Source organism: Piliocolobus tephrosceles, chromosome 19 (genome assembly GCF_002776525.5).
Source record: "Piliocolobus tephrosceles isolate RC106 chromosome 19, ASM277652v3, whole genome shotgun sequence".
NCBI lineage: Eukaryota > Metazoa > Chordata > Mammalia > Primates > Cercopithecidae > Piliocolobus > Piliocolobus tephrosceles.
In genome coordinates this window covers 53,609,737-53,637,023 of record NC_045452.1, presented here as the reverse complement: position 1 = coordinate 53,637,023, position 27,287 = coordinate 53,609,737, and the positions used below count along the sequence as shown (strand labels likewise).

Sequence of the window (27,287 nt, the reverse complement as noted above, 5' to 3'; positions counted from 1 at the left end):
GCTATGGTCATTTTATCTTAACCTGTTTTTCCCCCTCCTCTATACATTTACTGATAATACCCCATCCACCTGGAATGCTAATTCTCCTAAACACAAGACTTGTATATTCTATCTACTCATTAAGAGACAGGTCAAATTCCACCCCCTCTAGGACAGCCTTCTCTCATTTCCCCTGCTGGAAAAGGTTTCTTTCTTCTCTGAATTTCCGTAACCCTTGATTCACTTACTGGTTTCTATCCCATGATAGTAATGAACATGTTTGACACCCCTACCAATTTGGAAGCATTTTGAGAAAAGAACCATGTTTTACACAACCTTATAAGACCCAAATAATTTAACAGCATCTAACACGTGGGTTGGCATTTAGTAAGTGATAAATGAATTTTTACAAATCAAAGGAACACTTATCAAAGAGCAAATTTAGTATTTAATTATAAAATGTCCCCATAAATTGTTAGAATATTAATAATTATATTCTGAAATATGTAATTATCATAGTTATCTAATATGTGAAGTTACAAAATTGTTCCATGAATGAAGGTTGGATGGAAACTATTTTTCTCATACCAGTCTTTTAGCAATGAGACATGAATTTCCACACAGTTCTTAAGAAGCTCTTCAAATATTTTTCCAACTTTAATATTTTAAAATTTAATTTTCCATCTTTTGTTTTCTCTTTTTGGAACACTTTTAGCGTTAACAACTGGTTAAGAAATCCAAGGTAAACTAAAAGCTTTCATTTGTGATCCTTTCAGTATTTGTTTACTTTTCAATATATGCCAAGTTTTTACTTGACCAGGTTTGAAAAAATGTATTAAGACAAACTAGAGTGTAAAATGTCTTTTTACTTTCCACCAAGAAATGCTCTCAAAACAAGTAAAGAGTGTGTGTCAACAAAGAACCTGTTTAACTTCTTTGAGATTGAAAGTAGGCTGTTTCAAAGCTCCATTTCATGATCCCTTTATTTTCAACTTCAAGTGTGCTATTTATAAAGTTTCTTAAAGACGGTATAAAAATAGCGATTTACCAAGAGCTATAGTTGGAGTCCTAAAGTTGCTTATGCTTTTTTTTTTTTTTGAGATAGAGTCTCGCTCTGTCACCCAGGTTGGAGTGCAGTGGCGCAATCTTGGTTCACTGCAGCCTCCTGGGTTCACGCAATTCTCATGCCTCAGCCTCCTGAGTAGCCAGGATTACTGGCACCGGCCATCATGCCTGGCTAATTTTTGTATTTTTAGTAGAGACATGGTTTCGCCATGTTGGCCAGGTTGGTCTTGAACTCCTGACCTCAGTGATCCGCCTACCTCAGTCTCCCAAAGTGTTGGGATTACAGGCGTGAGCCACTGCGCCCAGCCAACTTAATTTTTCATTCTCAAACTTTCTTTCCAAATATTTACTATAAAATTTAACTACTGTTAAATTGAAGTTACTGTAGGTTAAGAAACATTTTCTTTCTAAATTTTAGGATAACATATACCAAAGAGAATGAATAAGCATCTCTTTACAAATATGCTATATTCATGTAACAGGATGTTAATTGGGACTTTCTCTGTTGCTCAAAGACTAAAAACAAGTATCCCACTTTTGAGGGAAAATGAAGGCTGGACACAGTGGCTCACACCTGTAATCCCAGCACTTTGGAAGGCTGAGGTGGGAGGATCATTTGAATCTAGAAGTTTGAGAACATCATGGACAACACAGTGAGACTGTCTCAAAAAATTGAAGAACTGGGTGTGGTGACATGTGCCTGTAGTCCCAGCTACTCGGGAGGCTGAGACAGGAGGATCACTTGAGCCCAGGAGGTTGAGGCTGTAGTGAGCTGTGATCACACCACTGCAACTTTAGCCTGGGCAAAAGAGTCACACTTTGTTTCAAAAAAAGAATAAGAAAAAAAAAAGAAAATGAAAAATACATTGGGTATAAATACCCCTTCACTGTTCACGAACAGACAGCTACCCTGAAATAATTACTCCAGTCCACCACTACTCTTTACCCTTCACCTCATCACACAGTCCTTATAAGCTGAAGTGTGTATGGATGGATTTGGGATGGGAAGGAATGAGGGGACAGAAAGAGACAAAGAGTGACTTTGCCAAAGTCATAAGGAGTACTATTCCCCAAGTCACCCCCAAGGGAAGTAAAGAGAATGTTTAAGAGAATCACTTGCAAAAACTGAAGGCACGTGCCAAGGAAACAGGAGCTATTTGAGCTGGTGGAAAGAGAGCTGAAAAAAAATATCAAGAAGAGGGGGAGGGCCAGGTGTGGTAGTGTGTGCCCACAGCGCCAGCTACTCTGGAGGCTGAATTGGGGGGGACTGCTTAAGCCCAGGAATTCAAGGCTGCAGTGAGCTATGATCAAGCCACTGCCTGGGCAACAGAACAAAAGCCCATCTCTTTAAAAAAAAAAAAAAAAATAGGTGAGCGAAGTAGGGGAGGATGGTGAAACATCTGTTTTCCCAAGATTTCTCAGGTCAAGGACATGAGTGTCCCGTGGGTCCCGTAGGCACCATTGGAAGTAGCTGGCCTTGAGCCTTCTTGCCAGTGTCTCACCAGAGCAAACATCAGAAACAGTGTGTACTTACCATTCCAGTGGGAGCTAAGGGGAGTCTGGAAGGGAGTAGGAGTGAATCTGCCATTTAAGAGAATGGAATCTGTACGACTGGGAAGACCTCCTCGGCCACAGGGCCCCCCACAAGAACTCATACATGCACCTTACTAGAGAGCTAGCATTTGGAAGGCTGCTACGACCCCAGGAGCAGCAACAATCAGAGAAACAGTAAAACAAACAAAAAAAGCCTACACTGAATGTTAAATAAGTAAAAATTGCCTAGCCTTCTTGGGTTACTATTAAAGGTAGTGCTATGTAAGTAACAGACACACGTCCCTTTCTAGTTCTCCTTACCTCTCCTCAACTCAAATTTCCTCTTCGTATAAGGACACCAGTCAGATAGGATTAAGACCTACCCTAAAGGTCACATTTTAACTTAAAGTCCCTATCTCCAAATAGTCACATTATGAGGTAGCAGAAGTTGGGCTTCAATTCAAAGTATGAATTTTGGGGAAACACAATTCAGTTCATAACACCAGGCAAGGGGGAAAATAGCCATTTTAGATAACCACAAGCCTGAGATCGTTTGTCATAATCACATAAAATGGTTCTGAATGGTTAAGTGCAGGACAAGGAGTGACCTGGCAGGCTGAAGTGCTGCACAAAGGCCAGCGTTTGCAGGGTTGGAGCAGTCTAGCCAAAAAGAGGAAGGGACTCCTTCCAAAATGAGGAAGATGAAGCCTTGGTTAAGACCCCTGACTCACAGCACCACCAGAGGTTCAGCCTGAAAACAGGGAGTGTTTGCCTGACCAAAATTTAAATGTAAATGTACAGCCCTGTAATATAGGGCATGAGAATAGGATGCTTCCTACAGTCAAACAGAACCCTGTTTCAATAATGAACAAAGACACTGGGATATTCAAGCAATTCTACAGTTGTGAGACAAGTAAAAAATGTGTGAATGAGATAAGTATGTGTTAGCTGATAAAAGGTAAAATTCAGCTAAACTCTGAATGAAGAAGGAGGTAAAGAGACAGGGAGAGGAAGCATATGCAGAAAAGGTCAGTTTGTTCTCTACTGACTGGCAGTTCCAGCTGACACAAGACGGCTTTGCAGCCACAGGTGGGTGGAGGAGAGCTGTTTCAGGGTAGGTTAGAGGAAGACCCTGGGCCAACTAGACTTCCACGATTACCTTTAGATAGTGCCATAATTAAATACCCGATTCTCTGTTCCAATGCCTGCAATTATTTAAGTAAAAGTAGTTCAACTGCTCTGTCACTGCTTAGCCACATTTGAAGAAAAGTGGGCTGTTTCTTCCTACTGTACTGCCCTCCCCAATTCCTTCTCTACACAGCATATTAATCGTATCTACATAACTAGGAAATATCTGTAGATCTTTCAAAAAGGTATTCCCTAGCAGGTTTTGCCTTCAGCTACAGTATGCCATAATAAAAATCTATTCCCTTTGGCACAGTGACTCAAGCCTGTAATCGCAGCACTTTGGGAGGCTGAGGCAGGTAGATCACCTAAGGTCAAGAGTTTGAGACCAGCCTGGCCAACATGGTGAAACCCTGTCTTTACTAAAAATACGAAAATTAGCCAGGCATGCTGGCGCACACCTGTAATCCCAGCTACCTGGGAGGCTGAGGCAGGAGAACTGCTTGAACCTGGGCAACATAGCAAGACTCCATCTACGGAAAAAAAAAAAAGAACACTGTTGGCTTCACACTTTTACAGAAAATCTTAAAGATCTATTAAAGACCTATATTTAACACATATCAGAGATATTGTCAACTACTAATAAGAAATGGCTGTTTTTCCTTTAAAATTTACTTTTTTGTAAGCCTGATTTTGACCATTAAATTTTTTTTGAAATAACTTGAGAGCCAGTTACAGTCACTAAAATTTTGACCATGTCTGATATGACACTTATCTAGAATGTATCTGACACTTATCTAGAATGTATCTAGAACTCTTCTTATTAGGACAAAACAACACCATATAGTTTACTCTTTTAAAGTAAGTTCCTTTATAGAACCCCATTCATCCCTACCTTTCCCTCATCAATCTGAACAGAATTGTAACATACACTGTGACCTGCAAGCTAAGATGAGGGACCTGGGTTACTGGGAGAAAATTATTTAACATTTGAGGAGATCAAAGTCAAAACACAATAGCTGTTCCAGGACATATAAAAAAAATTACACTCAGATTTCTGAGAAAGCTATGACAAAGAATTTATAAATCATTTCTTCATGTTCTAAAGGAAGGGTAACATCCCTCCACAACAAGGAGGGTTACGGGCAAGTTGTGCCCAATTTATCCAAGGTCTTCATCTGCTTAATTATAACCAAATGAAAGGATCTAAAAACAACCCTGACACACAGAACTTAACTCATCAAGAACACACTCAACATCACCAAATAATTTATTTGGACTCAGAATTAGAAGAACATTTGACAGTTATGAAATGCATGTTTATTCTGAAACATCTAACTAGTTGTACAGCTAACCCATGACAAATTACCAGATTAACTTTACTTTATTTCTTCAGGCCTGGGGTTTTTCGATGACTTCAAATTTGGGATCTAAGAAGAAGGGAAAAAAGGGTCAAGCTTAGCTATACTACAGTAAAATGGATTATGTAAAATGCTCAAGATTTAACTCATCAATCTTCTGATTTTTTTAGTAAATATCTACTGTTTGTAAACATTTACATAGAAATATAGCTAAACATTTATGCAACACTTTCTATGTGCCACGCATTCCATTAATCGACTTTGCATATATTATGTCATTTAACTACGTATGTGGAAGATACTATAATTCTCTCCAACTGTCAGATGAGGAAACATGCACCAGTTAATTACTCAAGATTACCGAGCTGAAAGTGATTGTCAGGATTCAGGATCAGGCAATTCAATTTCAGATCCCCACCATTTAATCGCTACCTTATGTGATTTCCTATACTGCTCTTATTCTAATAGCAAACATTTAGCCGGCAGCTTCTCAGGCACACATCATGGTCCTAATAAATTCACATGTTAACACTGTCATTCGATTCTCTAAAAATCCAAGTAAGGGTAAACATTCTTCACTTATCCCCCACAAGAATGAATCTGTGATTTACAAGATGTACCTTCAAATTTGAAGGTGGGAAATGTATTCATGTCTGCTTTACCAAACATTTGCTTGAGCTTAAAAAGCTCCTTCTCCAGCTCTTGCTGATACTCTGGACCGGTATCAACAGGTCCTCCAGATGTCCTGTTAAGTAAATGACCAAAGAAAAATTAATTTTATGTACTAGTTTACTAAAACAAAATCACTCTTCACCACATTTCAATAGATCTTTTTTTTTTTCTTTTTTAAGACAGAGTCTCACTCGGTTGCCAGGCTGGAGCGCAGTGGCGCAATCTCGGCTCTCTGCAACCTCCGACTCCCTGGTTCAAGTGATTCTCTTGCCTCAGCCTCCCGAGTAGCTGGGATTACAGGCACCTGCCACCACGCCCAGCTAATTTTTGTATTTTTAGTAGAGAGGGGGTTTCACCATGTTGACCAGGATGGTTTTGATCTCCTGACCTTGTGATTCGCCCGCCTCGGCCTCCCAAAGTGCTAGGATTACAGGCGTGAGCCACCGCACCCGGCCAATAGACCTTTTTAAAGCATTCATGTAGTCGAAGAAAAAGCTTCAGAAAGAAAAGAAGTATTTCCACTTCAATTTCAATTCAAACTATTTTATTATGATGAGGTTTCACATAAATGAGGTAACCTCAAACAAATCTCTAACATTCAAGGTTTCTTAGTATCACAGACACTAAGTCAGAATTTCTCAGGCTCTAAGTTGCAATAAGGTGTATCGTTAAGTCTACGGGCTCTGGAGTCAAAGACTGGTTCCGTTTGAGTGTAAGTTCAACTATTCAGCCACTGTGTAAACCTGAGCAAGGCACAGAGCCTCTAAATTTTAGTTTCCACATCTAAATATGAAGTTCCTACCAAACAAGGGTGTAAATGCACACATACCTCTAAGCACAGTGCCGGGCACACAGTGAATACTCAATTATTATCTACTATTATCATTTGCTTTAAGTCAGTCATCACTAAATGGCTTTTAAAGAACTTAGTAACTTTTAAGTTTCTACAATAGGAGTCCTATTAAAGAAGCAAATTATTTCCTACCCTCAGAGATTTTGCAATTTAGAAGAAAAAAATTACATGTTTATAAATATTTATGCTGTAAAGGAGTGATGTGGTGAGCTTCAAAGACATGGTTTAACAAAAAGCTATTCAAGTTGAGGAAGAGATCACTTTTGCTAAGCTAATCAGGGAAAATTTCATTTTAAAAAGGTGGCATTTGAGAAACATCAGGCATTCGGGGCCAGGGTTTATTTTGAGACCTTCTAAGATGGAAAAAGCAAAGCCATAGAGGTGGTAAAGGATTGGCTATATGTAGGGAAAGCTAAGGAGTCTAGATGGAAAACGCAAACCCCAGATCATGGGAGGCCTGGAATGTTAAGCCTGGGAGTTTGTATTTTATTTGCTAAGCAATAAAATGACAAAATTAGATGTGTGCAGTTTGGGAAAATAAATATAGCATCATGAACCAGCAGCAGGGCCAATTAGGTCTAATTAATTCTTTGAAGAAATTCTTCTGTTTTTGTCATAAATATTACTGCCTACCTAGCAATGAACAATATTCTAAACGTAAAAAAATGTACACGTGAAAATTCCTTCAAGGGTAATAACATTTTTACACATGCCTATGATCAGAGTATAGAGTCTTATGTAAGTTAGGAGAACGTGCACAAAAAAAAACATAGGTGGCTCCAATTTAAGAACTTGTTAACAATGTTTCTTGTTAAAGATCCAATTTTCTTTCAGATTAGCACTGTCCAATAGAACTTTTTGTGATGTTAGAAATATTCTGTCTGTGCTGTCCAATGTGGTAGCCACTAGCCATATGTGGCTATTGAGCACTAGAAATAGAGCTAACATGAATGAGAAAACGAGAAACTGAATTTATATATACACTTAATTGTAATTAGAATTTGAGTAGTCTCATGGATAATGGCAACCGAAATGGACAGTGTGGTTCTAAATAGATCCTTCAACTAGATACTCTAATACTGGTTACTGATGGATGATGGCTATTTTAACTTTAATATGCACTCTTGTGATAAAAAGAGGCCAGAAGTCATCTACCTCCTCAACTGAATGTAAGTCTTGCTGCTTATCTTGTTTATTACTATATCCCTAGGCTCTCACATGGTGACTGGGACAAAGCAGTCACTCAGAAGACACCTGTTCATTTCACTTGCAAATACTAGGCACTGAATCATTTAATTTTTATAACATCCTATGAAATGGGTAAGTACTATCATCATGCCCATTTTAGTATGAGAAAACTGTCCTACAGAAGGTAAACCTGCCCGAGGTCATAGAGCTCGTTAGTGGCAGTGCTGGATCTATCCTCAGAACTCTCCGTGTGTGTGTTTGCACAAACCAATCAATGACCCACACAAGACTCCTTAGATTTCGGGTGCACCTAAGAATTCACTTAGTAAGAATTCACTTCTTACTAGAGAAGCTTTTCAGGACAGTTAAAATGATCAATACTATAAGGTAACACCACATTTGGACAGAAGACACTCAAAATTCCCTGACGAGTCCTACACATCTGGTTACTTCATAGTATGATTTTTGGCAAATTCTAACTGTCAGCCTTGGTTTTCTCATATATAAAACTGGGGTAACATCTATAGGGTTGTCAAAGTAACTTACTACATTTAATTATTACATTTTACTAGTAACTTACTACACTCTAATCCCTTCACTATTTCTCCTCAGTTTTGGCAATAATAACACCTTTGTTAGTTACTTCCCCTCAAAGTCAGTTTTCTTTTATTGTTCCCTCTCTTCTTCCTCTCCAGTAGCTCACCAAAACCAGTCATCAGTGTTTCAATGTCTTGACTCTGTCACTTTTACATTACCACTGCTATAAAGTCAAGGTTCTCATCAACTAATGCTTAGGTTACATTTTGCTAACATATCTATCTTTGCTCTCTTCCCATTTCCAACCTTTCAATACCCTGGTTAAAATTATCCTCCTAATTCAGAGTAACCTTCTTCCAGCCCCAGTCACGTTCAGAAAGCTTTAATTTCTCACAAATGCCTACCACATATCTTACTTTCTCAGTCTATAATCAAGGCCTTCCATCATCCCTCATTCTAACCCTATACCATCCTCACACTCTTCATATACCCTATACTTCAGGGAAACAGAATTATACCATTCACCAAATGTATTTTGTGCTTTCTAGTTTTCATGCCTTAGTTCACACCATTCTTTCCTCCTAAAAGATACTCTCCTCCTACCCTCATTTATCTGTCCAACCTTCATACACTGATCTTTAGAACCTAGAGTAAACTCCTGGGTTTACTGTCTACTGAAGGCCTCCTGCGGGTTTGAGAACCATTTCATGCTACAAGCAAAATCATGTAAGTAAATTCTTCACATTTGTTTCTTTAAACTGGGGAGATGATCCACAGTTGTCCATGAGATTCTCAAGAGGGATGAATACCCAAACAATGCCTTCCAAAAAGCCTCTAAAATGCCTCTAGCTGGAAAGGAATATTCTTTCCTATGAACTCCCCAAGCACTCAACGTTTCCCTATCTTAGCCCCTAACTCATTTTACCTTATATTGTATTTATTTGCTTACTAGCTTTCTACTCCTGTCAGACTTTAAGAATATTATAAAAATGCCCTGTGGCCCATCACAGTTAACAGCCAAGTGCTTTACACACAGTAGACAACTATATGAAAGAAAATGGAACTATGAATTGATGCACATCACTCTTCCTAAGATTTGGGCTTTGGACCTGATGACGGCTAAGGCGGTCATTCATTTCCAAAACTAGGGTTCTACAATTGTTTTTCTTGGACTTACATTATGTCATTTCAGAGTCTTTTGTCCTTTAATATATATTCTCAGAGATCTATAACTATGGAAACAGCATTTTAAAAAAAAGAGCTGTGCTTATACATTTCTCTCAAATTACGAGGTCACAGAAAGGCCACTAAATTGAGGGCTAAAATATACTTTGATAATACATTTTTCCCCAGTTAGTTTTATGATCTTAGGCTAATCAATGTCTAAGGGAGTTACTTCTTTCAAACTTAGCTGCTAAATGATTTCCAAGACCCCTCTGTATTTCTGTGAATTGATGTGGTTTATAATATATGACATTACAGTAAGGATATATTTTAAATGGCAATAGATTTAATAGGATTTTCCCTTATAACTACTACGAAGAAGATAGTTTACAACTTAAAAAAATCAAGATCCTTACCTTCTTTTTTGAGGGCACCTAATGAACCTCTGTGTCAGAGATGAGCTCAGTGAAGGTCTGACACTTTCAAATACCACGTCATTTTTTATTACCACCTTGGAACTTACATACTTTGAATATTTATATTTACACTGTAGTTATTTATTCACTTACTGTCGCTTAGATTTGTATTCTCTAATCTTGTCCACAAAGAGTTTCTGTACAGGATCAAGTTCCTTATTAAATGCCACTGCTGTAACACCAATGTTCCTCCGCAAATGGACTGAGACTGCTGACCGAATGACAGAGGAGAACCTGAAGAGCCTCTGAAGAATCATGCTGATTCTGTTACTGAAAACAAGCATCAGAAATGTTAATATACTTACTAGAAATCACCTCTAAATATATCATGAGATTCAAATTCTACTAATTGCTACAGAATTACATCATATCAGATCTCAGTCTATACCTGACCAGAGTTCCCTTCTCCTCCTCATTCCCCATTGCAAGACTTTTAGGTCTTAACCAAAAGTCCCTGGGATACAGGAACAGTTAGAAACTCAGGCCTGAAGCTTCATCAGGGTTAGAGCACAAAATGTGAGGTGAGGTATTTCTTCTCCCTTGAATTTAGTCTTGGATCAGAGAAAACAGCAGAGGTAGACGGTTGCAACACTGTCCAATCCTAACAGGAAAAGCACACTGGTCCCCAAACTGATGTACAAGGTTTCCCAAGCCTCAGCCAGGCATGATAACCTGAAAGTGTGGACTTCTCAGGCCCACAGAGGGAGAAACTGCTCTGTCCATTACAACAGGATTCCAGCCATTTAAGAATACCGTAACAACTAAACCAAAGTCCAGAAGAACCAGCAAAGAAAAACAGCAGCCAGACCAAATGAGCTGTGCATGACACAGGGGAGGGTCTGGCAGTCCAATTTTCTCAGTGAAATAAATTGGTGAAGGAGATGGAAGTCTGAACTTTATAAATAAGGACTTATGGCCAGGTGCTGTGGCTCATGCCTGTAATCCCAGCACTTTGGGAGGCCGAGGCGGGCAGATCACCTGAGGTCGGGAGTTCGAGACCAGTCTGACCAACATAGAGAAACCCCGTCTCTACTAAAAATACAAAAATTAGCTGGGCGTGGTGGGGCACGCCTGTAATCCCAGCTACTCGGGAGGCTGAGGCAGGAGAATCGCTCTACCCGGGAAGCAGAGGTTACAGGGGGCTGAGATCATGCCATTACACTCCAGCCTGGGCAACGAGAGCAAAACTCCATATCAAAAAAAAAAACAAAAAACAAAATAAAAAATAAGGACTTAAAGACTTTCGAATCCCGAGACTTCCTTAAGCTAAAATATATTATTTTCTAACTAAAACATTTCAGTAGAGGACAATCCCTGTTGCGATTTACTTTAGCGATTTAAAGATCAAATGCAAAAAGTATTCCAAATTACAACAAATAGGTGCAAACAGGAATTCTAGAAGAAAAGGAATAAAGAGGGCCAAGCACGGTGGCTTGTGTGTGTAATCCCAGCATTTTGGGAGGCCAAGGCAGGTGGATCACTTGAGGTCAGAGGTTTGAGACCAGCCAGCCCAACATGGTGAAACTCCGTCTCCGCTAAAAATACAGAAATAAGTTGGGCGTGCTAGCGCATGCCCATAATCCCAGCTACTTGGGAGGCTCAGGCAGGAGAATCGCTTGAACTCAGGAGGTGAAGGTTGCAGGGAGCCCAGATCACACCACTGCATTCCAGCCTAGATGACAGAGCAAGACTCCATCTCAAAAGGTAAAAAAAAAAAAAAAAAAAAATGAGTAAGAGACCATAAATAATTAGAAGAATACATTTTTCCCAGATCAAGGCCAAGTCTAAATTGACAGGGCTTGCCAAACCCCATATTGGAATGGTGACAAAACGCTCACAATGCACCACAGCCTGGTAAAATTTCTGAATCTTTTATTTTTTTGAGACAGGGTCTCACTCTGTTGCCCAGGCGGAACACAGCTCATTACAGCCTCAACCTCCTGGACTCATGCAATCCTTCCACCTTAGCCTCCCAAGCAGATGGGAGCACACTTGTGTGCCATCACACCAGGCTAATGTTTACTTTTATTTTTTTGTAGAGACGAGGTCTTGCCATATTGCCCTGGCTGGTAAAATTTCTGAATCTTCAAGTGAAAACCTGATATGCTAACATGCTTCCATGCCCTCCCCAAATTGAGAAGCACTAGCTAGAAAACTGTAGAGTAGCACAATAGTTCTCAAAATGGGGTTGGGTATGGGGGAAGAGGTGAGATTTTTCTCTCCATGGAGACATCTGGCAATGTCTTTAGACATTTTTGGTTGTTCTACCAAGCTGAGTGCTACTGGCCTATAATGAGTACAAAGCCAGGAATGCTGCCAAACACTCTATAACGACAATAACAGCCCTCTCACCCACAAGAATTATCTGGTCAAATTGTCAATAATGCCAGGGTTGACAAACTCTGGAATGGCATGTAAAAATTATCAAAAGAAATCCTACAATGAGCCAAGTGCAGTGGCTGATGCCTGTAATCCCAACACTTTAGGAGGCCAAGGCAGGAGGATCACTTGAGCCCAGAAATTCAAGACCAGCCTAGGCAACATAGTGTGACCTCATCTCTAAAAAAAAAAAAAACAGCTAGGTGTGGTGGTGGGTGCCTGTAGTCCCAGGTACTTGGGAGGCTGAGGCAGGAGGATCACTTGAGCTTGGTAGGTAGAGGCTGCAGTGTGCTGTGATTGTACCACTGCATTCCAGCCTAGGTTACAGAGTGAAACCCTGTCAAGAAGGAAGAGAGGCGAGGGGAGGGGAGGGGAGGGGAGGGCAGGGGAGGGCAGGGGAGGGGAGGGGAGGGGAGGGAAGGAAATCCAACAATCAGGCCGGGCATGATGGCTCACGCCTGTAATCCCAGCACTTTGTTGTAATTCCAGCACTTTGTTGTAATCCCAGCATTTTGGGAGGCCAAGGTGGGCAGATCACCTGAGGTAGGGAGTTCGAGATCAGCCTGACCAACATAGAGAAACCCGTCTCTACTAAAAATACAAAACTAGCTGGGAGTGGTGGCACATGCCTGTAATCCCAGCTACTGGGGAGGCTGAGGCAGGAGAATCACCTGAACCCAGGAGGCAGAAGTTGCGGTGAGCCAAGATCGTGCCATTGCACTCCAGCCTGGGCAACAAGAGCGAAACTCTGTCTCAAAAAAAAAAAAAAAAAAAAAAAGAAATCCTACAATCAATACAATCAAAATAAAAAGTATTTGAAGAAATTAAAGAATTCATAACATATCACTTTTATACCCCATCAGGGAAAAACACTTGAGAAAAGGCTACAAGCAAACAACAAACGACCTTTCATAAGGTCATGTGCCACTTATTATCATTCCTATCTTTAAACATACAGAAACTGAGGATTAGAATTATCTGGTCAAAGTTACACAGCAAAATCTAACTTAACACAAATACGTAAAAAAAAAAAAAAAAAAAAAATGTGCAACTCAATGCTTACTTTCCCTTCTGGCAAACTAAGGACATGCTTAACATTCAGCAATAAGTTCACCCAACATTTGCTTGGCCCTATATACTGTGTAAAGTACTTCCATATATATCCTCTCCTTGTACCCTTACAGCAATACTCTTAAAAGAGTTAGAAGAAAGTGTTCTTATCCCTGCTTTACATATAATAAAACTACATCTAAGAAAGGTTAAGCTGCACATAGTCACACAGTTAATTTGCTCTAAGTCTGACTGCATAGATGTTATTCCTGCTACAACATAGGTAAACTTCACTTTCATTGTTTCAAATTATCTAAGTGCCTATGATTCCCTAATCGCATTTCTAATTTTAGTATTCATCCTGAACCCCAAATCTATACACAGTATTCAACAGTTCTCTTCGCCCTTATAAGTTCTATGAACTCATCCAAAGAATGAACACATAATCTCATATCAAAACTTGTTCCTTCTCCTTTAATCCTTTTCATTTTTTTCACCGATTAGTGAATGCGTATTGCCCACTGACACGCAGAAAATAGTCATTACACAAATAGCTGTGAAATACCACCTGACATAAATTCTCCATTCCAGTACCATCGGGTGCCACAAGAGAATATGATAGCGTCTGGCATGATCAGAAAGACTGGGGAAGGCAACAGTAAGAAAACACTAGTCTGAGCAGAGGCCTCGTCGTGGGCAGGGGCATGGTTCTCCTATTTATAGTGATGACTGACCGGCCAAAGGTTAGTAGATTCGCTGCCTCTTCAGTGCATATGCCTAAGAACAATCCATAAAGTCGCCTAACGAAGTGTTAGCACCATCATCGGTTTTAGGTGGGATGCAAACTTTCAAGATTGTAACTATTCTTTTCCCTTTTATTGTGCACGTTCTGCCTAAGTAGCTTAGACGGTCCCGTGCGCCCGGGGCGGGTAGGCCTGGCCGAAAACCTCTCCTGCGCGCCTGACCTTGGGTTGCCCCAGCCAGGATGCGGGCCCGAGACCCCCAGGCCTCTCTGCCCCTCGCGCCGCCCCATTAGCCCTCAGAGAGGGTACAGATCTTATTTCTGGGTCTAGGCAAACTCCCACGTCTAGAAACGTAGAGGTCAGCTGTGACCCCGGGCCAGGCCGGGAAGGTATCCAGGACACAGAGCTGCTCTCCCCTCCTAGTAAAGGTGAGAGGCAGCCCAGGCCTCGTGAAGAAACCCAGAACTGGAGTCCAAAGAGGCCACGCTGATGTAGCTACCCTCCCAGTCACCTTGCACTCAGTCCCGAGCTGCCAAAGCCTCCGCCGCCGCCGCCACCGCTCTACTTCCGGCCCTGGCTCCGCCCCCACACGCCTACCCGCCATCGCAATGCATTATGGGCCGCCGTTTCAGTCGGTCGACGCTCACCGGACAGGAAGCGTCTCGGAGACAGTCTGCGACCGGACGGGTCTAGGTGAGACAGAAGCCAAACAGGAGGAGGAAGTGGAGGGTAAGTACTTCCGGGTCCCCTGGCAAAGCCTCCGCCATCTTTTCTTCCCCTAATTTGACCCGTTCTTTTTCCCTCCTTGAAACCTTGCTCTGTACGCATGCGCCCTTTGACTGGCCTTTCCCCTAGTTCAAGCTCCACTCCGAGTCAGCGTCCTGTTCGTTAGGGTTATCGAGGTGTAAAATGGTGCAGGAAAAGTGAGACTGTGTAAAACAAAGCGGATTGGGGCGTTGTTCTTCCTTGTGCCTCGTGAGCCTCCGTTGCCTTGGGCGTTCGTTTTGCGCACCCTGCTGGGAGTTGTAGTCCCGGACCCGGAGGTGCCTGGGAGGCGGGAGGGGGGTTGGGGCTTCTCAGCGCCGATTCCGCGGGAAGGGCCCTGGGGCCTCACACTTCTAGTCGCAGGAGCTGCAGGTCTTACCCGGAGAGACGCTGCACGTGGAGCCCGCGCCGCTGCCGTTCTCAGCCGGCTCTGGAGTGCGGGCGGGGGCAACAGGGCCGATTCCGGAGTGGGTGAGTGCGGCCGCCAGGGAGGAGGGGAACGCGGGCCCGCGCGGGCCGGCCTCGTTCCGGGGCCTTTTCCCCCCCCGCGGCCCCCCCGCGGCCGCCTCTGTGTTTTGTTTCCGCTGGTCCCCGGCGCTGTGACTCCCATTTCCGTTCGTGGAGACTTGAGGGAGTCGGGTGGGGAGGGGCGGGAGAGGCTGTGCGGGGAGCGAAGGGGAGGGGCGGGGGGCAAGCGGCCTGGAGCCCGGGGGGACCGGGCGCCGCCGGGACCCGCGCCGGACGGGTCGCCTGTCGCTGCTTCCTCCCTTCCGCGTCCCCTCCTCGCCGGTCCACACTCCGCCGCAGTCTCAGCCTGCTCAGCTGGGATGTAGTCCTGATGCCCCCGAGATTTTAAGAGCAAAATGCAGACCCTGTCTCATCGCGGGACTCAGCGATTCACTCTCTTCAAATCCAGTGTCTTTATGGAACAACACAGTTACACGAAAATCATTTATCAGCGTATATGGTAGTCATCTGGGTTTGGTTTTTTGTGTGTTTGTTTTTAAGCGAGGAAGTAAACCAAGGACATAACAATGGGTTGTCTACTTTTAAAGTTTTTTGTGTGCTGGAAGACACGCTGTGTGTGCGTGTTTGGATTTAGGGACCCCAGTTTGATCAGGTTAGCGGACCGAGAGGTCATTGCCTAATATTGCACTGCAAGATGATTAGAAATTTAGACATAAAGTTCACTTCATAAGTAGTTTCCACTAATAGCAGTAGGGCTGACTCGTGAGAGGAGCAAAGATTTAGCAGGATTCACTTGAGCGAATTGTAGAACGAGGCGGAGATAACATTCTTAGGTAGTGTTATCTTGAACTTCGGAAGAAACCGCTCAACTCTTCAGCAATTGCTTGAGGGACCAGCCTGTCTCTCAGGTTTCCCTCCAGGCTTTCCAAGCTGCTTTAGTTTTAGACAGACAATGACACTGGGTGGACTTAAGTCAGTTTTACCTGAATTGTGTATACAAGAGCATCTGTCATGAAGCATGTATGGTAATGAAGTAATCAAATCATGAGCTAGATGTTAGGTTGAAGTAAGTCATCAGACCGAGTACTAAATTAAAACTGTTGAATTTAGCCTTCCCTCAACTCTTTATATATAAAACTCCAAACCTATGGAAAAATTGGGGAAAAAATCATACAGTGAACACCCATATACCCTTCACCTGGGGATCCCAACTGTGAATCTTTCACTGTATGTGCTTTCTGTCTTTATGTTACATAGATGTGCATGCTTTGCTTTTTCATAACTGCTACCCTTATTTTTGAAATAAAAATGTCTTTTAATTTCCTCAGACACTGAAAAGCATTTATTTAATAACTTAGGAAAATGTGCAGTAAATCTCGCAGGTACTCCTACACTCCACTTATAACATATTGGGAAAAAATGTTCTAAGTTCTGTAATTAATAACACACTCCAATTAAGGACAATTCTCAAATTTATCTGTAGTTTCAAAAGGGAATGTTACATCTCTCTGTATTTTAAAAGACACTAGCTGTTCCCAGAATTTTTCGTTAAATTCAAGTTTAGTTTGTATCCCATCTTGTGAAACATTCCGAACCCTAGGTTGGATTTAATCCAGCAGAACCAGTGTGTCAGTGAAAGTATATGAAATTGTTCTGTGCAGTTCTGGCGGGGGCAGCCCTTAGATGGAGGAACTGCTAGTAATTTTCTCTCAGTTTTCCTAAGTGTTGACGTAGAAGCCCGGGGAATTGGTTTCAGAAAAAAAGACTCACTCAGAAACTGATATGTAAGATTTGAACTATTTCTCAAATTTCTGTTTTGCTTCTCTAGACTAAGCATAGATAGAGAACCTGGAGAGAAAGAAAGATCATTTAAGAGACTGAGTACTATTTTTTGAAAGATCATTTAAGAAACTGAGTTTTATATATATATATATATTTTTTTTTTTTTTTTCTTTCTCCTCCAAAAGGGCATGAGTTTTTGTTTTTGTTTTTTTCTCTATTTGGCACTTTCAAGGGATTGGTCTATAAATTTTTTGAAAGATCATAGGATAAATTTCTTTGTAGCAACTTCCTAGTTTAGTGTTTATATTAGGGGAGCCCCAGGTGTCCCTGTTGACAAGTCATTAGGGCCACTTCTCAACCTCTGGCTACATCATATGCTTTTTTTTCTATTTTGCCGAAGTTTGCAGAAAATTGTGTTTTCTAATCATTAAAAAATTGGTTGTGGAGATGGGAGTGGACCTCTTTATAAGCCCTGAAAATAAGTGATTTTTTAAAGTGCTATTCTGCTGCAAACCTGAGTCTCACTGTTTTCTGTAAACAACGGTTTTCTATGATTTGTTTATTTTGTGTGGACGTTATTTCCTTTTAATCGGTGCTAAAATTCCATAGTGTATGCTTTCTCTGTGTTTTCTTTGATTAATACTTTGTTAACATAGAAACTTGGATTGGCACCAGCTGTCACCAACAAAGCTGCCCTGAACATTATCAGTCAATCCTGTTAACCAATTGGAGAATTTTTCTGGAATGCTTAGTTAGGGATGAAATTGCTGGGCTGCAGGTGTAAGTACGCTTGATATACTTTTCTGCAGAATATCTACACCTGTGTGCACCACAGCTAAAGAGCCAGGGGAATATTATGTTGCTGCTAACTGCTCTCGTTATTTAACTTTCTGACATTTGCTGCCTCCCCCGCGCCCCAACACACACACACGCAGTATAAAGTGGTAATTTCTTGTTTTAAATTGAACTTTTGAATGATTTGAATTTGGGCATTTTTTTGTATCATGAGTTATTTTGGTTTCCCTTTATGTGAATATCCTTTTCCTAGGCTTTGGCTACTTTTCTAATTTGTCCCTTTTTTTGGTTATCAAATTCCAGGCCATTGTCTATTCCATTGTCACTTTTGGGTATTGGAAATATCTTCCCATTCTGTAGCCTGTCTGTTGAACATAAATCTTGATTTTTATGTAGTCAGATTTTTCTCCTTACGGTTATGTTCTTGGAATTTTATTTAAGAAATCCTTTTCTATCCTGAGACCACAAAAATGTCCCCACCATTTTCTTCTGTTTCATAGTTTTGCCTTGTATGTTTAATCCTTTAAGGCATCTGTAGTTCATTTTATATGGTGTGAAATAGTTCTTATTCATTTATTCAGCACATATTGGTGGAGTGCCTGCTGAATATCTACACCTGTGTGTAACACACAGTACCACTCTTCAGAGTACTTGGTGTATATCTGTGAACACATATTCCTGCCCTGTGAAGCTTATGTTGTCCTTCAAGGTAGAGCCCTACTGGGTTTCCACCTGTTTTCTTTAGCACTCAGGATGAGTTCCACAATTTTACACATAGCACCAGTTGAGGAATAGGCTTTATTGGAGAAAGGGAAGGCTTATTAGGCCAGCATCAGCAAGAAAAAAGAAAACCAGAGGGTCTTCATTTTTTCATCATCCCTAAAAGAAGCCTGCTGGAGCCTGTGCTGTCTGCTAGATAGGCGTGTGAACGGAGCCTGCGCAGTCTGCTCCATGTGCACGCGTCCATCCCAGTGGAGAACCTTACCCTTTTATTGTTTGTCCTTTAAGGGCAAGCCTGAGAGCAACGTTAATTATGTGGGAAAAATTAGATCATTTTGTATCGGGCAGTCTAGATTTGGATGCCAGCTATTTGTCAAAAAACCAGCTACCCCATAGTTGGAGATATCGAGAACTGAGGAGAGTTATAGCCCTTTCGAAAATGGAAAGGGAGACAGTTTCTTAATGTGAGTGTGACAAAGTATGCAAATTTAATGGCTTAAAAACACCACTAGTTTATTATCTTACAGTTTTGGAGTCAGAAATACGAAGTAGGTCTCAGCTAAAATGAGGTGTTGCCAGTCCTGTTTTTCTAAAGCCTTCAAAGGAGAATCTGTTCCTCGTCTAGCTTTCAGGAGCTACCTGCATTCCTTGACTCATAGCTCCTTTCCTCCATCTTCAAAGCCATTTGCAGCTAACTAGCAAGTCTTCACATTGAATCACTGTGGCCCTCTCTTCCAATTTCCTCTTCTACTTTTACGGACCTTCTACTTTTATTTATTTGTTTTAAGAGACAGGGTCTCACTGTTGCCCAGGAGGGAGTGCAGTGGCGCGATCATCATTGACTGCAGCCTCGACTCCTGGTCTCAAGATCTTCCCACTTCAGCCTCCCGAATAGCTAGGACTGCAGGTGCACACTACCATGCCTGGCTAATTTTAAAATATAGGAGAGGTTCTTTTTATGTTGCCCAGGCTGGTCTTGAACTCGTGGGTTCAAACATCCTCTCTCCTCGATCTCCCAAAGTGTTGGGATTACAGGTATGAGGCACCATATCTGGCCCTAGCTGCGTTTTAAAAACAATCACACTCTGGCTGTTTTATTGGCTGAGAATAGACTGGGGGGGGACAAGAGTGGACACAGGGACCTCCTTTAGGAGACTACTGCAGTACTCCAGGTAAGGGGTGGTGGTGGCTGTGGTACTGATATACGCAATACAGAGCCTATATTTGAACAACCATGGTTCATCCGCATCTGGAATGATAACTACTTAGGTTGATACACCAAAACTGTGACATGGAGCCACAGGTGGTTTAGCATCACCTCTGAATAGCGTTTGTATGAGATGGGGCTCAAAATAAGATTGCTCTATGCAAAACATTTGAATGCAGTGCCTGATGCTCAGTGAGTAATGGTTATTAATACAAATGAATATTTAAATTCTTCATTTCGTCAAATCTTGTAAGTGGGAACACAGCTGTTTTGTAAATGTCGGAATACCAAATTTAGTGGAGCATTCCTTATAAAGGTACGCCTCTTTTTAGATGTGCCATACACTTTAACCTCTCAGAAGGTGCTGTGGACTGAAATTACATATGGAGTCCAAAGACAAATTTATTGACCTACAGGGGGGTATTTAGTAACAGAACCTGGTACTTAACAGTAGTAACACCTCAGAAATGTCCACAAAGAAATATCTATGTATATATAGCTATTTGTGCATTACTTAGCATTTTAAAAATTCTAATGTTTTTGTATCAGTGGTTTTAAGCAATAGATAAAAATTTTACATGGGATAATTAAAAACTGAAGTAGTGGTTTGTTTAAAATAAAACCACATCTGAAAAAAAATCATTAAAAATTTTCTACTGTGTGTAATCAGGGAAATAATATGCGTATCTATAGTTTATTATTTTGTTTTGCTGTTTTATAATTTTGCATTTATAAGAGACATCATTTGTATCAAATCCTAGATGATTAATTTGCATGTCATTGTATCAGTGTGATACTTTGCAGTAAATTATGCTACTGAGGTACAACTTTTAGCTGAATAAACATAGTTCATCTCCGTGTTAAGCTTCAGGTTTGAATCTTTTATTGAGACTGAGTTGCTTTAATATAGTTAACAGACCCTTCACTTAATTTTGAGGTAACTTACTGATCGCAATTGGTCCCAAAAACATCCCAGTAAATCCAGTAGATTGATGAAGTTGTCATGTCAGGTTAATAAACACCAGTTTTAAAAAAAATTAATTTGTAAATGTCATTTGTGGATTTTCTTTATTTTATTTTTCCAACAGGGTCTCACTTTGTCGCCCATGCTGGAGTGCAGTGGTGCGATCATGGCTCACTGCAGCCTCAGCCTCCTGGGCTCAGGTGATCCTCCCATCTCAGCCTCCCAAGTATTAATAGGTGGGACTACAGGTGCGTGCCACCACGCCCTGCTAATTTTTGTATTTTTAGTAGAGACGGGATTTCGCCAAGTTACCCAGGCTGATTTCAAACTCCTGGGCTCAAGCAATCTGCCTGCCTTGGCCACCCAAAGTGCTGGGGTTAGAGACATGAGCCACCACGCCCAGCTGATTTTCTTCTATAAGTAAAGACTACTTCCCCCTCTTCTGCTTGCCCTTTGCGTTTTATTTGAATTGGGTCTCTACTTCTTAATGTGTCATTTCTGTTTATGTAGATAATTTTAAAATATCTTAAAAAGTCACTCTTGCAGGACCGATCCTTTGAAATACTTCAGCCATGACTAAAAGAGAAGCAGAGGAGCTGATAGAAATTGAGATTGATGGAACAGAGAAACCAGAGTGCACAGAAGAAAGGTAGGTGTTTCTGAATTTTATTATTTTTTTAAAATACCAATATACCTAATTAAAACCAGGAAACAAGTCATAGTTCTTTTGGACTTCCTTTTTTTTTTTAAACTGTTCTCAGCATTTTGGGAGATAATGTATTGTTTGATTTCCTCTGACTTAGTGTGCTTGTAGCTGAGAGGGAAAGACAGTTTTAAACTAATGATAGTAAAAGGCTGAATGAAATCAAAAGCAATTGATTTCAATAGTTTTCTCCTTTGGGGCATTTAATTCTTTATTCTTTTCCACAGCACTGGTTGCTTTAATTTCAGAAATAGTTTAATTCAACCTGTACTAATTTAACAGATATTTATGAGTAACTGTTGTAAACAACTAATTGACAAGAATATGTGAATAAATAAGATACTAATCTGCCCTTATAAAGGCCACATTGTATTTGAGGAGGTAGACAGGAATATGAGTAATTACGTGACCAGTACTAAGCATAAAGTGTAGTGAAAAGTGTTAATTCTTGGAATAATAATGGAATCATACTTATTTGAAAGGAGGACAGTAGTAGTGAGTTCAGAATCCAAGGAGAGAACGTGAGTAGAAATAGACATTTGGGCGTCAACAAGAAGATTGAGGAAAGCAGTAGTTAGTGGTCCCTATTTTACTCTGTGGAGTAGGAGGTGAGATAATAAGCTGACAGTAAAAGGGATTGAAAAGTAGTAGAGAATCTCCATGCAGTAACAGGTTTAGAAATCTGTGCGGTGCAACTGGACAAGATAATTAAGGTTAAGGAAGATACTGAGTGTTGAGAGTACAGTTGAGATTTAAAACCTTAAATTTTTAATAGAGCTTTTCAACTTGTTTATCCCAGTTTTTCCAGCATAAGAAAGAGGGAATGTGTGCTTCTGTGGAATTTCATGTGTAGATATTTGTGTAACAAATTACCCCAAAATTCAGAAACTAAAAATGCCCAACATTCGGCCAGATGCAGTGGCTCATGCCTATAATCCCAACACTTTGGGAGGCTGAGGTGGACAGATCACTTGAGCCCAGGAGTTCAAGACCAGCCTGGGCAGCATGGCAAAACCCTGTCTCTATAAAACATACAAAAAAAAAAAAAATTAGCCTGGCCTGGTGACATGTGCCTAAGTCCCAGCTACTCTGGAGGCTGCGGTGGGAGGATTGCTTGAGCCCAGGAGTTTAAGGCTGCAGTGAGCCATGACTGTGCCACTGCATTCCAGCTTTAGTGACAGGACAAGATGCTGTCTCGAAAGAAAAAAAAAAAAAAAAAGCCCAACATTTTTTATTGCACATTGTTTCTCAGAGGAACTTGGGAGCAACTTACCTGGGTGGATCTGTCTCGGGGGTATTTCATGAGTTTGCAATGAAGCTGTCAGCCTGGGCTGCAGTCTCCTAAAGATTGGACTAGGGGTAGGATGTCTTGCTTGAGACTCTTAGCAGGATGCCCCAGTTCCTCATCACATGACTCTCTCTAGGGCTGCTGATGGGATGGCAGCTGGCTTCCCTTAAAGCAAATGGTCTGAGAGACATAGAATGGCAAGGTAGAAAGCCCCGGTGTCTTTAAGTAATCTAAGAAGTGACATACCACTTTATCTTAGTCTTCTGGTCACACAGTCCAACCCTGGTACAGTGTGGGAGGGAACTTTAAAAGGGCATGCATTTAAGAATCATTAGGAGCCCTCTTTGAGCCTAGCATGCATATATTTATGTTTATATATGCATGCACACAGATGGTCCACAAAGTCTAAAGTATGTACCATCTGACCTTTTATGGATAGTCTAGGTTAGGCGACAGATCGGTAATTAATATGTATGACCTATGTGAAGGAGGCAGTAATTGTCATTTACCTAATGTAGATTTTTGCTGTACAGGAATTTGGGTCCAGTTTTATGAGATCATCTACTTTTTTTTTTTTTTTTTAAGAGAAATTGATACTTTAGATATTTGTATGAAGTCTTCCAAGGTTTTAATGATAGTAATAAAAACTTTTTAAAAATGTTTAATGTTCAGCTAGTATAAAATAGTTCTTTAAAAATTTGTTTTAAAGTGACATCTGGGCCGGGCACGGTGGCTCAAGCCTGTAATCCCAGCACTTTGGGAGGCCGAGGCGGGTGGATCACGGGGTCAGGAGATCAAGACCATCCTGGCTAACATGGTGAAACCCCGTCTCTACTAAAAATACAAAAAATTAGCCGGACGTGGTGGCGGGCGCCTGTAGTCCCAGCTACTTGGAGGCTGAGGCGGGAGAATCGCTTGAACCTGGGAGGTGGAGCTTGCAGTGAGCTGAGATCCAGCCACTGCAGTCCAGCCTGGGCAACACAGCGAGACTCCATCTCAAAAAAAAAAAAAAAAAAAGTGACATCTGAATCTCAAGAATAATTGTTACAAAAAAAGAAAAAGCTGGCCTGGCACAGTGGCTCATGCCTGTAATCCCAGCACTTTGGGACACCAAGGCAGGTGGATCACGAGGTCAAGAGATCGAGACCATCCTGGCCAACGTGATGAAACCCCGTCTCTACTAAAAATACAAAAATTAGCTGAGCGTGGTGGCACACGCTTATAGTCCCAGCTACTCGGGAGGCTGAGACAGGAGAATTGCTTGAACCCAGGAGGTGGAGGTTGTAGTGAGCCGAGATTGCGCCACTACACCCCAGCCGGGCGACAGAGCAAGACTCCATCTCAAAAAAAAAAAAAAAACAGCAACCTACCATGGCTATAGCTGAAGACTTTGGTAAAAAGGCTTACTTAAGATTTTTTTTTTTTAACCTTAAAAAATAACAATAGTATATTAGTATTTTTAAATAAGCTTGTTTTTAATCATGAGGGGTCTATTTTATAAATATTAAATGTTTTAAGTCAGGTGCGATGGCACACACCTGTAGTCCCAGCAACTTGGGTGGCTGAGGCAGGAAGATCACTTGAGCTCAGGAGTTTGAGGCTGGCCTGGTGTGAACATAGGGAGACTGTCTCTAAAATTAAAATATAAATAAATGTTTTAGAAAAAATTTTAAGTTATATACATTCATTGACTATCATGTATATATCTCATTTTACTTGTAATTTATGTGAAAACTCAACAGATTTTTAATGCATACTGTTTTTGACAATCACAAATGAGATTTAAATCATGTTTAAATTAAACATGTTGGAATACTTAATTGAATTGCACATTCACCAATTCAGCAAATATTACTTAGTGTTTGTCTTCTATTTGGCCCTATGTAAGGATTTGTAAGAGATTTGTAGGATTACTTACCAAAGATTTTAACCCTTTTGAATTCAAAGTGTGAAATAATATGAAAGAGCACTTGTGACAGTTTTTAGGAAGAATATAAACTTTTTTGAACATGGAGCTGTCCTGTTTACAACCAGTTGTGTTCATATTAAACTAAAGGGAAAGTCTTTTATTTAACTTACTCTATTTTTATATCTTTATATTTTTATTTATGTGGGGAAGGGAAATTGACTAGTAGAGATGGCATACAGATTTTGAGGAGACAGTGTGTCTTCCTTTCTGGGTCTAAAATTCTTCAAAATAACTTGAAAATATAATGCAAATGGAAACATAATGTATGTGCAATATTTATATGTGTACACATACACACATATGTATGTACATACATAATCAGGCATATTTACAAGGATGCTTTAAATTTCAAGCTAGCATTTCTCTATGAAATTCAGTGTTCATTTTGGCAATACTAGTTGGGGATGAGCCTACCACAGTATCTATGTAGAAATGACTTTTCAAAGACCAGAAATGTGTTTTGGTTTGGGATTATGTTTTTAGCATATTGTTACTTTGAAATCCAGGCTAAAAAATATAACTGTTAGCACTTACATCTGTAACATTTAGCATTGTAGAACAAACCTACGCACCAGCTGAATGTGTAAGCCAGGCCATAGACATCAATGAACCAATAGGCAATTTAAAGAAACTGCTAGAACCAAGACTACAGTGTTCCTTGGATGCTCATGAAATTTGCCTGCAAGATATCCAGGTAATTTTTATTTTTGTAAATTTGTATTGAAACATTTTAGTCTGCATAGGAATATTTTTTCGTTAGCCTTTTCTTTATAGCTATAGACTTTATCTCTGTAAGAAGATTTGATTGGTATTACTGTAAAATTTAAGTGTTTAGAAATAAGATTTTTAAGCAAAATTTTCTCCATTTAAAATTATATTTTAAAAATTTAGTACTAAAACAAATGAAACATTTGTTTTTTACTTTTCACAAATATAAAATGAGAAGTTTAAATAAATTAGAATCAAAGCTTAAATATAAGTAGTAATAGTAGGGAGCATATTGACTTTTGAAACTGAATTGTATTTCTAGCCAGCTTCTAACTTCTCAAACATATCATTTAACTAAATGATTTCCACATTTCCCTTTTACCTTTATTTTCTCTGACAGTAGGTTTTGGATAAGAATTTAAATATTAACTGATAGGTCCTGGAATTTATTGTAAAAGGATTTTACTCATGGTAGTATTATAATATGTTATGTCTGAAACATATTCCGAGTCATATTTTGCAGTGTGTTTTCAAGATAGGTAGTACTTTTATGTATAAAAGGTAGCAGCTTAAATAGAATTGCCCATACAGTTTTCCATGACCTTTCTTAAACATATGATTAAATACATACTAGAGTTTTATACTTTTTCTTTTTTGTTATTTTTGAAATGGAGCCTCATTCTGTCATCCAGGCTTTAGTGCACTGGTGCAATTTCAGGTCACTGCAACCTCCACTTCCCAGGTTCATACCATTCTCCTGCCTCAGCCTCCCGAGTAGCTGGGACTACAGGCCGATGCCTCCACACCTGGCTAATTTTTGTATTTTTAGTAGACAGGGGGTTTTGCTATGTTGGCCAGGCTGGTCTTGAACTCCTGGCCTCAAGTGATCCGTCCGCCTTGGCCTCCCAAAGTGCTGGGATTATAGGTGTTAGCCAGCGCACTTGGCTGAGTTTTATACTATTTTTATATTAACTTAGATTAATGTATATTGTGTCATCTTTTGGATCGTTCTTTACTCTTTCCCCTGCCTGTCTTGTGATATGGGTATTCCTTATATTACAGAACTTTTGTGTTTTTTAAAAATTCAAATCATCATATGTTGCTGCTATTTTTAATAAAATACTGTTGTACAGTAAGTTGAAATGTTTTAACAAAATTTGTGCATTTTATTTGCCTTTTAACCATACTTTAGTCTTTTCATTTCAGTATAAATCTAGTGATTGGTGGTGGCTAGGGATGATAGAGTGCTCTAAAACTAGGGCATGTGGGAAGGTCTAGTAATGTTACAATTTTAGGATTTAAAGTTTTTTTTCTCTTAATGACAGGATGAATTAACTTAGTCTTTTTGGAAGACTACCTCCTGTTTAATATCTGTTAATGTTAAATGTGAAATACCTAACGGTTCCACTGCAGCAAATTATTCCTACAGAAATGCTCACCTGGGTGGGTAAAGGTATATGCATGAAGATGTTCATGGCTTTGCAAAAACTGAAAACACCTCAAATGTTCCAAAAATGAGATTTGATATATTAGTTCCATAGAATAGAATTTGAGTTAGCTATTAAAAACTGGTGAACTTGAGCTATGTGGGCAAGGTACGTTGAGTGAAAAAAATACTTGCAAAACAGTCTAATTCTCTCATGTAATCTTCACATCAGTCTTTGAAATCAGCATATTACTAGTCACATTCTGCAGATGTAGAAACAGATTTAAAGAGGTTAAATAATGTGCCCAGTGTATGGCTACAAAGGGGTATACTGGAATTTGAACCCAGACCTCTGTGACTCCAGAAC

The 27,287-nt window shown here is 40.2% G+C and overlaps 2 protein-coding genes across 7 annotated transcripts in view; one reads left to right on the top strand and one right to left on the bottom strand.

Annotated features, from left to right (window-relative positions):
- Positions 1-4,954: 4,954 nt before the first annotated feature.
- ATP5PF (ATP synthase peripheral stalk subunit F6) lies at positions 4,955-15,415 on the bottom strand. 3 transcript variants are annotated; one of them, XM_023189986.2, is made up of 4 exons: positions 15,270-15,415; positions 10,047-10,223; positions 5,684-5,808; positions 4,955-5,132 (listed from the first exon to the last, which is right to left on the bottom strand). In XM_023189986.2, the coding sequence occupies exons 2-4, from the start codon at positions 10,208-10,210 to the stop codon at positions 5,095-5,097; spliced, it is 327 nt and encodes a 108-aa protein (XP_023045754.1). In that variant the 5' UTR covers positions 10,211-10,223; positions 15,270-15,415; the 3' UTR covers positions 4,955-5,094. The 3 variants fall into 3 exon arrangements, with proteins under 3 accessions (XP_023045754.1, XP_023045745.1, XP_023045736.1); XM_023189977.1 differs by lacking the exon at positions 15,270-15,415 and adding an exon at positions 14,773-14,910; XM_023189968.1 differs by lacking the exon at positions 15,270-15,415 and adding an exon at positions 14,637-14,774.
- The window catches only part of GABPA (GA binding protein transcription factor subunit alpha), a 44,703-nt gene continuing 31,771 nt past the window's right edge, over positions 14,356-27,287 (top strand). The window contains exons 1-3 of one of the 4 annotated variants that reach the window (XM_023189923.2): positions 14,356-14,854; positions 21,373-21,475; positions 25,336-25,480. In XM_023189923.2, the coding sequence (XP_023045691.1) occupies positions 21,399-21,475; positions 25,336-25,480 (222 nt within the window). In that variant the 5' untranslated portion in view covers positions 14,356-14,854; positions 21,373-21,398. Of the gene's footprint in view, positions 15,362-19,615; positions 19,828-21,360; positions 21,476-25,335; positions 25,481-27,287 lie in introns of those variants that run through there. The other 3 variants (XM_023189914.2, XM_023189933.1, XM_023189944.2) reach the window with 3 other exon arrangements.

Excerpts from the sequence above, each read along its gene's own strand:
- ATP5PF (XM_023189986.2), bottom strand. The coding sequence starts at position 10,210 with ATGATTCTTCAGAGGCTCTTCAGGTTCTCCTCTGTCATTCGGTCAGCA. Across the intron at positions 5,809-10,046 it reads GAATACAAATCTAAGCGACA|GACATCTGGAGGACCTGTTG; the intron begins GTAAGTGAATAA and ends TTTACTTAACAG. Across the intron at positions 5,133-5,683 it reads TCCCACCTTCAAATTTGAAG|ATCCCAAATTTGAAGTCATC; the intron begins GTACATCTTGTA and ends CCTTCTTCTTAG.